At 45.8% G+C, this 11,092-nt stretch overlaps 1 protein-coding gene across 1 annotated transcript; it reads right to left on the bottom strand.

Annotated features, from left to right (window-relative positions):
• Window positions 1-5,617: 5,617 nt before the first annotated feature.
• On the bottom strand, window positions 5,618-8,349 carry LOC135823239 (tripartite motif-containing protein 3-like). The gene has a single exon (XM_065336090.1). It carries the CDS (start codon window positions 8,189-8,191, stop codon window positions 6,362-6,364), a length of 1,830 nt encoding a protein of 609 aa, XP_065192162.1. The 5' UTR covers window positions 8,192-8,349; the 3' UTR covers window positions 5,618-6,361.
• Window positions 8,350-11,092: the final 2,743 nt, after the last annotated feature.

Raw genomic sequence — 11,092 nt, 5'->3', positions numbered from 1 at the left:
GGTGTTACAATAGCGCGTTACAATATGGGTAGATCTACATCGCATACCCGGTAATCATGATGATGTGCCCGATCTTGATTTTCTTGAAGTTCTTCTCACTCTATTACATGTAGAGGAGACGGTTTAAAATAGGAACGGTTTGAGAGCAAAATTGTGTAGACCCAAACCGATCATCAGCATGGATTGTTCACTCGAAAGATGTACATGTATGTTTGGTGAATAAGGAAGAAGACCAGACGAATTTCCTGCTACGCCTTGACAGATTATGCTAGCATAATTTTTCGCATAATTCCTACCAAAATCGAATAATCGCATAATTCGGGGCAAATTGCATACAAATCGCATTAAATTGGAATAATCCGCCTGTTCACATCAAATTCCATACAGTTGTACATGTTCTACAAGTACAGTAAAACCTGTAACTAAAGACCACCGTGACTAGCGACCAGCCTGGTACTACACACCACTTGGCCAGGCACGGACGGTCTCATATTCAAAATTCACTGTGACTAGCGACTACCTGCTGAACGCGACCAGCGACCGCCTTTTCTTGTCCCAAGGACGATTTTTGACCCGTAACTAGCGACCGCGATGTAGGAAATCAAAATTAATGTTGCTCGAAATTTTGCTGATTTTCCATGGTCCTGAAAGGAATCTTTCGGTACTACAGCTGAACAAATGAACGCAGGCCATTTTGACTGTGGAGTCCGTGTGGACTGCACTACACCTGTCAGAATTTCAAGCGCTGTCAAGAATAAACATGATATTGATAGGAAACGTCTTGGAGAGCGCATCGAAAGCGCTCTCTGCTCGATGTTACTACTCGGAGGAGAAACGAAGACTGAGCGGCTCTGTCACCCCAGTCGTACAAACGAATCGACGATGGCGTCAAGGAATCCATTAACAAAGCAGCACCGCCATGTCCTGATGCTGAAGGATCACGTTCAAGCAATCGAGAAGTCACAACAAGGATAGTCGGTACGATTGATCGCATGAACAAATTTGAAGCCCAGTGCAAAACGAAACTTCCACAGAGAACGTTTGACTCCTGGCTTCAGAAGTAGCAGCTGAATTTGATGTCTGCAAACTTCTTCTCTCTCTCTCTTTCTGTCTCTCTCCATCTCTCCGTCTTTCTCTCCAAGTGTTGTTTGACCTGAATTAAGAATGGCATTGCGCAAGTCCTGGGGAATTGTATTAGCTGCATATTGATATGCATATCATATAATGGGATCCATATATGGTCGCACGGTGCAAACCTCTAACTAAAGACCACTTGCTACTAAAGACCGCTTTTGCTGGCACCAAGGGGTGGTCGGTAGTCACAAGTTTTACTGTACACTGCTACACTGCCGCGGAGGCAGATGAGATCCCGGGATAGGGGAGAGAGAGAGAGAGATCAAGAAGAAGTAAGATCAAGAATCGGGCGCATCATTTATATGCGAGCAGTGTCTGCTCCAGCGCCGGGTGAGCCGGGTAATCCACCCGCTTGGACCCGGTTGAAAATATAGTACCGGGTCACCTGTGACCCGGCTGGTACTTTACACTTTCGAACTTTGAAAGGACTGACTACATGGCTTGTATGTGTCAGATACTACTTCTTTTTTCGTAATTTTCTAGTTCCTGTCCTCTCTTTTCTAAATGCGGCTTATCCATTCGCCTTTACCGTATTATCTCTAATATAAGCACAGTCTCCAATAAAAGCACGTCTCCAATAATAGAACACCTTGGGGCGGCATTCAAAAAATAAAGTGCTCAGTCTCCATTATAAGCACACTGTGTAAATTCATTATCTGTACCGGCGAAAAAAACCCTGAAATGTATGCGTCATACATGAATTTGGCATGGCAACATGCCTCTGAAATGAGGTTGAAATAATAATGGAACAGTCTCCAATAAAGGAACGTCTCCATTAATAGCACGGGGCGGAGGTACATTGAAAAAATAAAGGACCGTGCTTATATTAGAGATAATACGGTATATCATTGTGTACCCGGCTCCGACCCGGTTGAAATGGTTGCGCCCGGTACACGTGTACCCGGCTGTCCTACAATCCTAGAGCAGACACTGGCGAGATCCCTACCAATATCTGACGCAAGCAGGCCACGTCCGTTGCCTAGCCGTTAAATACCATGTAGCTAGCAGCAAGAGTCAATAACCCCATGGGGTAACTTGCCTTTCGACTTCTTCATTCCGACACCCAGTTTGTTATCAATATTTAAACTAAAGGCAAAGTTCTCAGTACAGTCTACAGTTCTACCTGGCACGGTACGCGGTGTGGAATGATCGCAGCCCCGCCCGTGCTACTGCATTCATCCTCCTGTTCATTCAGATCAGGTGAGATGTTACGTGTCACCCGCCGGCCAGTCACCATAGTCACGCGCGGTAGACCCACTAGGCGGTAGAAGTCTACGCGGTATGTTCACACATTTTGACCGCCCAGATACTCTTCGTGCTTCCTTTTCCTGGTCACGTCTGTGCATATCGAAATGCTCCTCTTTCTTGCTGGTTCACCTAAATCTGCGTGCTTTTCTGATAGGTCTGTATAATTGTAGTGAGCACGCGGTCTTGTGGTATTAGTAGTTCTGGAAGCAGCAATCCTCTGCAGCGGAGAAGTGTCCAGTCTCACAAGTCCTCTTAGCTATATTCCACATTGTTCTACCCGGTTTGTTCCACTTGCCTACAAACACTGCAGTTAGAGCCAGGAATTATGCAGAGGAGTCGAATGTTGAGGGGTGACTCCATACCACTCCAGGAAAAGTGGCACGTTTATCAAGTGCTCGAGCAATGCTGAAGTCTCAGGGAATTGAGTGGACTCGCGTGTCTGCTCTACTCGACCATTAGAATTTTCAGCCATTGGATGAACTCATGCCGTGGACTATGGCCACGAATAGTCGAATACCTCCTATCTCGAATATTCTGAATTTCCCCTACCCGACTCCTTCATGAACTCCAGTCACCGGTACTCCTAAGCTTCCATTTCTTCCGCCATGCAAACAGAAGGCAATGACTGCTACTGCGGACAATGGAGTACTTGAACAAGAAGAATGCCGGTAGATTATTGTTGCTGGTGACTGCACACCATGTAGACTATTATTAGGGAATTCATCGCGACTGTCACTTGGATACAGTCGCCGGCATCAGGTGAGAAAGCCGCAAGTGCAAGGCGGCATGGTTCGATACTAAAGCTACAAAAGTACAACACCCCCTATCCGGGCAGGTGGGGTCCGTGCACTGCTCGAAACTCAGAATTTCCCGTAAGTGACAACATACAATGTAGATCTACATGTTCATGTTCATGTATGTTCTAAGTTACGTGCAATTCCTAGTTACGTCATACTTAGTGCATGCATGTGGACACGTTTTATGCCAATCAATAGTTTTTGGAGCCCCCCTTTTCACTGCTAGGCCAATTTTTGTGAATCGAAAGAGGTCAGAAAGGTGCCCAGAAGACAGACATGGTAAGGGCACACGGATAAGAGGAGTTTTACAATAATAATAGTAAAACTCCTCTTATCTATGTACAATGTACTTGTATTGTGCCTCCCTGATTTGTTCACATACCTGCCAATCTTTACCAATCCCAGGTTGGGACAACAACTGGGTATCAAGTTAGTATCAACGGACTAAGTACAGTGCATTTCAAAACTATAGACGCGTAGGGTTTTTGAAATATTTCAAATTTGGCTGGAACTTTTTGAGAATAGTTTTCGGAATATTGCTCAGGATCGCTCCACAATTACTCTCATATAGTTTCTAAAGGATTGGATAACAGACGCCCAATTTGGAAAAATTTATGCACAAAGTGATCACAGATTTTATGTGGTATAGATGCTGGCATAACGGTTTTTGCCTAGGTACGCGTCTATAGTTTTGAAATGGACTGTAGTGGGGCAAAATTGAGCACAGTCACAGATGTGAATACAGGCTGCGGCATGCACCTGTTTCAAGTGATTTTGCTGTTCATTAGAGAGGTTGAGCACAACGAACTTTCGTTAGTTTTTTTCGTTATGATCGGAACGAAAAATTGCCAAAATTGCCAACGAAATTTAGTTTGGATATAGCGGAGCTGATGTAGACGTGGGTGGACTCGAAATGCTGTCAGTCGATTCTCTTTCCCTTTCGTTGTGTGCCTTGTGATCAGCGTATAATATTTTACACATACAGTAAATAGTGGATATAACGTGCCCCTTTGATTTTCGATAATTTATCACTATATCCGGTGCATCACTATAGCCGATTTGCATGTATGACTGACACATGGCACATGACTGTGCATGAAATGATGCGTACATGCTGGAAAAAGAATGAAAAGCAGCCGCGTGTACATGTGGCTGCTTACAGCATACAGGGAAGAATTTTCTCTCAATCACGTCTGCTGCCAGATGTATCCATGCAACAATGGATCAGTTTTGGAAGAAATGAACTAAATTTGAAGAACAATTGTTTTGTGATCATCACTCTTGATCAGTATATACGATATTTTCCTGTGCATTTGATATGGTTTGCTTCCTGAAGCCCATCACAATAAGCGATATATCGGTATAGCCGATAATAGTGTGTATAGTGATATTTTAGCTGTATTTTTTGTGATTTGATTTTGATTTTGGCGAGTTCTATCATTATAGCCGGTATATCGTTACACCCGGTCACTTTATAAACGATACTCACTGTACCGGTACATGTCTGTACATGTCGACATATAGGAAATGCTTACAGTGGAATTAGTCCTCCTTGTAGCTATATTAAAACTGCTGTCTCCAAAACATTTGTTTACAAATTTCGTTTGCTTTGTTAGTTGTGTTCAGCAAGCAGATCTGCAGAGTCGCTGAGCCGTTCGTTGTTTCCACGGAAACTATGGCGATCGTGATCCACTAGGCCACAGTTTCCAAAATCACTAAGCATCTTCTTCGTTTCAGGTTCTGCATCTGGCGTTAGCATTTTACAGGAAAGGGCTCTCTTCTGCTAAAGGGATTTTTCCTCTCAAAAGTAACAGCTTTCCTGTTCTCTTTAGTCCCATGTTGGCTTTTCGTTGCAGCGGGCTCCTGCTTTTCGCTCCTCAAACACTTTTAAAAACAGGTTAGCTCTCAGTCTGTCAGCGACGCATCCACATATCTCTCTATCTTTCTCATCACTGGCGAACTTCCTTTGCTTGGCGTTGATCTCCGACACATAGGTCTAAATAATGTGCGACGCCTTTCCTCTTAAATCTCAAAATTCAAGTGATCGAAAGAAAGCAGCTGTGTGTGTGTGTGTGTGTGTGCGCGCGCGTGTGTGTGCGTGTGTGTGTGTGTGTGTGTGTGTGTGCGTGTGTGTGTGTGTGGTCGGCCGCAGGGCGCATCGGTGGTGTACGAGTAATCAATTCAGAGACGTCTCCTCCAATGCCTCAGAATACACATGTATTCTGAACACTGCATTGATCTTGCGGCTCTATTTTAATCTGCAAAATTCATTGGATCAATTATGAATTTCTTTGTTATGCGCAACGCTCTCATTTAACAAATCCTCTCCTGACTTCAATGCCACAGCTCCAGTAAATCAGATCGTTGAAATGATCACAACTGTACTGTTGTATAGACATTTGCTCCATGGTGCTATTGCAATCACGACACCGCCGGGACTGACTTCATGGATATTGAATCTCTGAACTGCGCTCCGTCATTCCTGGATAGCAAATATGTCTCAAAATGAACAGTTCAATGGGGAATCTGCATGACAAAAAAAAACACTTGCAAGCAGCATATCCAATTAGCTATGGTATTGAATAAAGCATTCTCAGTTTGCAAGATGGAGGACTGAGAATTATTATGTTTTCTCTACATCTTCTGACAGCTTGAGATACATACATGTAAATCCAATAGTAACAATAGTATTCTCCAACCACATAAACGTGAAGAAATATGAAATCGAAACTGGAATGACAATAGAGAAACAGCAGAACACAGAAATTGGACTAGTGTACATATTTCTGAAAATAGAGAAAATGGATATCCATGGAGTGGGTATTAATGTTTCCAACGAACATTTTGTTAATTGTTGATGTCATTGTGCATACACTGAAGGAAGTCCAGACTGGTAAGATGTATACTGCATTTATGGTTTAAAAATAAATGTTATTTCTGGCCTCTTGGCATTGGTGTTGTCAGCACAGGAATGATTTCTTCACAGAGCATCTAGCATCTACATTCAGTAAAGAGACTTATATAGTTGAAACAGTTGTATGAAGGGATTCAGTACCAACGAAAGTGTCGCTTTGCTGGTGATGTACTGCGGCAGTGTCGTGTCGAGGTCGACTGGAGAGCGCAGTCATGGTGTGTTGGTTGATGAAAAATCTGTACAGGGCTGAATGCTTCTGCTTACCCCTTCATTTAAAATCAATGCTCTCGCCTTCATTGCTGAGGCAAAACACAGGATGCCATGCACGCCCTGGTGTTGCGCAATCAGCAGACATGTCCAGGACTTCGCACTTCTTCATACCAGCGGTCAGCAGCTCCAGCCTCTTGCGCTGTAAGTCCAGGGTGATAACGATCTTGTCCCCGCTCTTCAGCTCCTTGAAATCTGCAGTGCGCTGGTCAACGTGACCATGACGAACAGTATTGGCTGACCACCAACCATAGGCTATACTGCTGGACTTGGAGTTTCCTGACGCTGCACCATCAGCAGAAGCAGCTATTGATGACGTCACGCCCATGAAGATGTTGTGCTGCGTCTTCCACTTTACTCGAGCACTCCAGCAGTTCCTGCCTTCAGTGAACGCATGCTTAGACACCGCTGCAGCGTTATTGCCCGCAACTTCAGCGAATGGGACGTGCGCATGATCATGTCCAGGTGTAGTCAAGGATTGCAGTGTTAAAGGGTCTGTGAAAACAAGCTTAGTGGTCCTAGACATCCAGGGATAGCGACTCCCTTCAGGAGTGGACAAATGAACAGGGTATCCACCTGGCTCCGTCAGAAAGAGGTCACTCTCCCACACACCTACTTTAGCATCATCAGCTGACAAGCGTAGCCTTTGGAGATCTCCCGTTGGGAACATCATGGAGGCTTCAAAATCCTCCGGCACCTGTTTTGTGTGCAAGACACTACCAGCATGATCACGTAGGGTGAGCCTGAGTTTGCGGTTAAAATTTTCAGATCCCGGCTGTTTCCCCAAATTCTTGATCCGTGACTGCATGACATCCACTACTGTGTGGAATACCCATGCATCGGCTTTCAGAGTCGCACGAATACCATCCGTGCTCTTCTCAGCTATTGTAACACCCAACTTGCCGGCCAACTGTGCTACGGGCATGTTAAGGTCCTCGGGCGACAAAGTAGTAGCTGCTTCAGCTAGACTGCCATGCAGCAGCATGACTTGAATGTCCGACGGCGTGATTGCCTTGGATGGCTGGGGCAGAGATTGCGTCAGTTTCTCACCAATGGCCTGTATGCTGCTTAGCGTGTTGCGCTTGTTATGAATACGCTGCTGTTCCTCCTCAAGGTGCTGTTGCGTTGTCCAGCGATGCTGATCTATCTCTGAGTATAAACGTTGCTCTTCTTCATCCAACATAGATCGTAACTCCTTGAAATACTCCTTCACTTTCTCAGACGCTTCTTCCGCTTGCTGATTTACTTGCTCAGTGGCAGTGGTCAAGTTCATGAGGCGAAGGTCGAGCAGTTTAACATCCGACAAGCCGGCAATGGAAGACACACTCTCCAACAGCTCTTCCACAGAGCATCGCATTTCTCTGCACACTTCCCTCGTGGACGCCACCACGTGACCATGTTCAAGATGCGACGAGGCACACATGCCACAGGCCAGTCGATCGCACGTCTTGCAGTACAATGAAAGAAGTTGGCCGCCATGAATGCTGCACTTCAACCCACCTCCTTCTCGGTCGCCAGCTACCACAGCTGGCCCCAGTGCAGTAGCACCCGACGCCTCAGGACTTTGGCTAAGGTACAGGAGACCAGCCGCTTTCACAAGCCGCTGATGTCCACCAAGGGGCATCCGAGTGATGCTCTCATCCGCAGCTTGGCTCTGTATTGACTCAGTGACGGTGTTCCTTCCACACAGCATACAGCAGATACCACCAGTCAAGGGATTGATCTGGTCGCGCAAACAACTCTCGCAGAGGACATGCAGACAGTCCAGCAACCGTCCGGACTCGGGCCGCTCCTCCTTGCAGCACACGCAAGCTGTCGCCGAATCTAACATTCTCACCAGTAGATCTACTCCACTAGATCTAACAGTAGATTAGAACAAAAGGTTAGTGGGAGGTGAGCTACCGCCTGTACCAGTGGTGGTTTTGCAGCACTCGTCAAACAGTCAAATTTTACAAAAGCAATTACTAGCACAGTGCTGCTCAACGTACATGCTCGCGTTCATTCAGGTGAAGAAAAGAAATGCAGTACTGCCAGTAGATCTACGCCATGGCGCCAGTAGATGGTGAGTTTGATATGACCGTTGAGGCGCTACGGATTTTTTATACGTCGTTTTCGAGCAGTGAGCGTGAAATGTTCCGGAGTACGGAATTCCGGAACTGATGTGTTTGCCGTCATTGCCTAGGTTACGATCCCGAACACGTCACATTCCCGCGCTATGCCTTTTTATTTTGAAAATTTGTACCGAAATCAAAACTTCCCGCAGAAAATCCATGTTTCTCGTATCAAATTTGTACGCGAAAAATCTTTCTGCACCCGATGACGCAAAATCTCCATACGAAACATGGTTGGCTTGGCTTTAAAGTGGAGTTCCAAAACAGGCCTAAACCTAATGACAATGGTCCCACTGATGGTTCGTGTGAAAGCCAGTCCACACGGATTCTCCGTGCCGAAAAATCGTATGGAGCACGCCTGGAAAAAATCCATAGCGCCCACACGGATTTTGGCACGGAAAATCGTACCCCGGAACCTCTCAAAGTCACACCTTAGTGGATCCAAAATAGAAATCTGATGTCAACTTACCACTCCCAGGCGGTTTTTGACGTCATCACTTTCAAGCCCTATAGGGCTTGAAAGTGCTACGTCACTCCATAGCAATGGCATAGCAACAATTTGAAAAATTCGAAAACTGGATCCACCTGGATCCAGTTTTTGTATGGATCCAAGCACATTTCAAGCGGTCTCACTCACAGCAAGGTGCTGTTGCAAGTGAAACTGACTGATTTGGCTAGTGGGGGCGGGGTGACAACTGGTGGCGAAGTAAAAGTTGCACCTGCATACGACATGAGTGGGTTGCTATGCACCCACATACTGAGGCAATAGCAAAGTCACACCTTAGTGGATCCAAAATAGAAATCTGATGTCAATTTACTACTCCCAGGCCGTTTTTGACGTCATCACTTTCAAGCCCTATTGCAGTCGAATCTGATGTGTTCTTGAGCTGTAATTGGGTGTTACAATATGGGTAGATCTACATCGCATAATCATGATGATGTGTAGCCCTTTCCCAAAGATGCCATAGTTTTTCGCAACTTATGCTTTTCGCAACCGTGACAAAACAAGTGGACAAGAAGAAGAAAAGGTATCATCGCCTTTGGCTGGCCGACAAAGGAAATGTTCAACTCCACCAGCAGTACCGGAAGGTTCGAACTCAGGCAACGAACATGTATCGCCGTTGTAGGAATGAGTATTTCGCTCGTCAATGCCAAGAACATTCCAGAAACCCACGCCAGATTTGGAAAGTCATCAATACCGTCACCGGACGCGGGAAGCAGAAAACCGAACCAACCTGCAACATCGAAGAGGTAGCCAACGTGTTTCATGACATTGTGACGGATCCAAAGCGCCCATCATGCCTAGCCTCTCCAGTCGGCCCACTTCCATCGGATAGCCTGCACACGTTCCAGCCAGCCTCTTGTTCCGTAATCTACCGTCTACTTCAGTCCATTCATCGGAAACTGGCCCGCTGGCTTTTGAAAGTCGGATTTGGGCCGAATTGAGGATCAAAACCCACTTTAAATCTCAAAAATCTGGGTTTTAGATCTGCTTCTCCATACATTTTGCCATGGCATACCTGTCCTAATTTTCTAAAACCTGGCTGAATTTCTATTTCCCTGTTCTTGGACTTTTCTGGCCTCAAATGTGGCAAGGAGTAATTGCACGGGTCACACAATGCAGGATGTACTGTTGTTTTCACGATATCTACAACTATGTACGGGAGACACCCAAAAAGTTAGGGTGCCAGTTTCCAATGAATGGACTGTAAGTCAAGTCAACCCTGCGAAAGCAACGGGCAGCGCGGTGTCCCAGGATTCCTCCTGAAGTCCTGTGCTGAGGTCCTCACACCATCTGTCACCACACTCTTCAACCTGTCACTGAAATCTGGTGCAGTGCCTGCCGGCTTCAAGTTGGCGGCTGTAAGCCCGCTGTTTAACCTTTTAGCCACAGGAAAATTTCAAAATTCTGCATTTTTTCGTGTTCCTTGGATCATAGCTTCAGTTCTACTCACTCAATCCTCACAATCTAGGGCTTCCTGGAACGGTCTCCGCGAGAGGAAGAGAATGAGGTCGATCATGATAGCCAGCACACTGTCTATCCAGCGCTAGATCGCAGCGACAGTACGAAAAATGCCCCAAATGCGTCCAATTGCGTCCCGCTCCAGATACTCAGTATTTCATTTTACTCGATCGTGGAGTTCCAATTTTTTCGCTGTGTACTCTTGACAACATCAACAGTGAAACCCGTGCAAATTCGAGTAAACCAGCATGACGAAAAGTCTCAAAATTCTCAATACTAAAGTCGCACTGCGCGCTTTTGAAATTGCCGCGATCGCGGCTCAACTTACGAGTGATTTATCTCAGGAACCGTTGCTCGCAGCGCTTCGCGGATTGTTTCTCCCGACAGGTGAGAGTTTTCTCTTCGCCCTGGATATTTTGATCGATGGATTTGAGCGAGATTGGACTGAGTTCCGATCTTTTGAAGTTTTGCATTTGAATGCGTCGTTTACGACGCATTCAAGTATGGGGCGGCTCTTAAAGGGTTAAGGTGGGACACCACCTTCCAGGGGTCAAAAAATCAACTTTCGATTTGTCACCTTTTTGCTATTGAAAATCAAAGCATATGCCCTGAGGTGTCAGTATTCCAAATTTGAAGCGATTCGGACCAACCGTTGCAG

The sequence above is a fragment of the Sycon ciliatum genome, chromosome 8 (genome assembly GCF_964019385.1).
Source record: "Sycon ciliatum chromosome 8, ocSycCili1.1, whole genome shotgun sequence".
NCBI lineage: Eukaryota > Metazoa > Porifera > Calcarea > Leucosolenida > Sycettidae > Sycon > Sycon ciliatum.
Note: the sequence above shows the minus strand (reverse complement) of the source record. Positions and strands in the feature narration are given on the sequence as shown.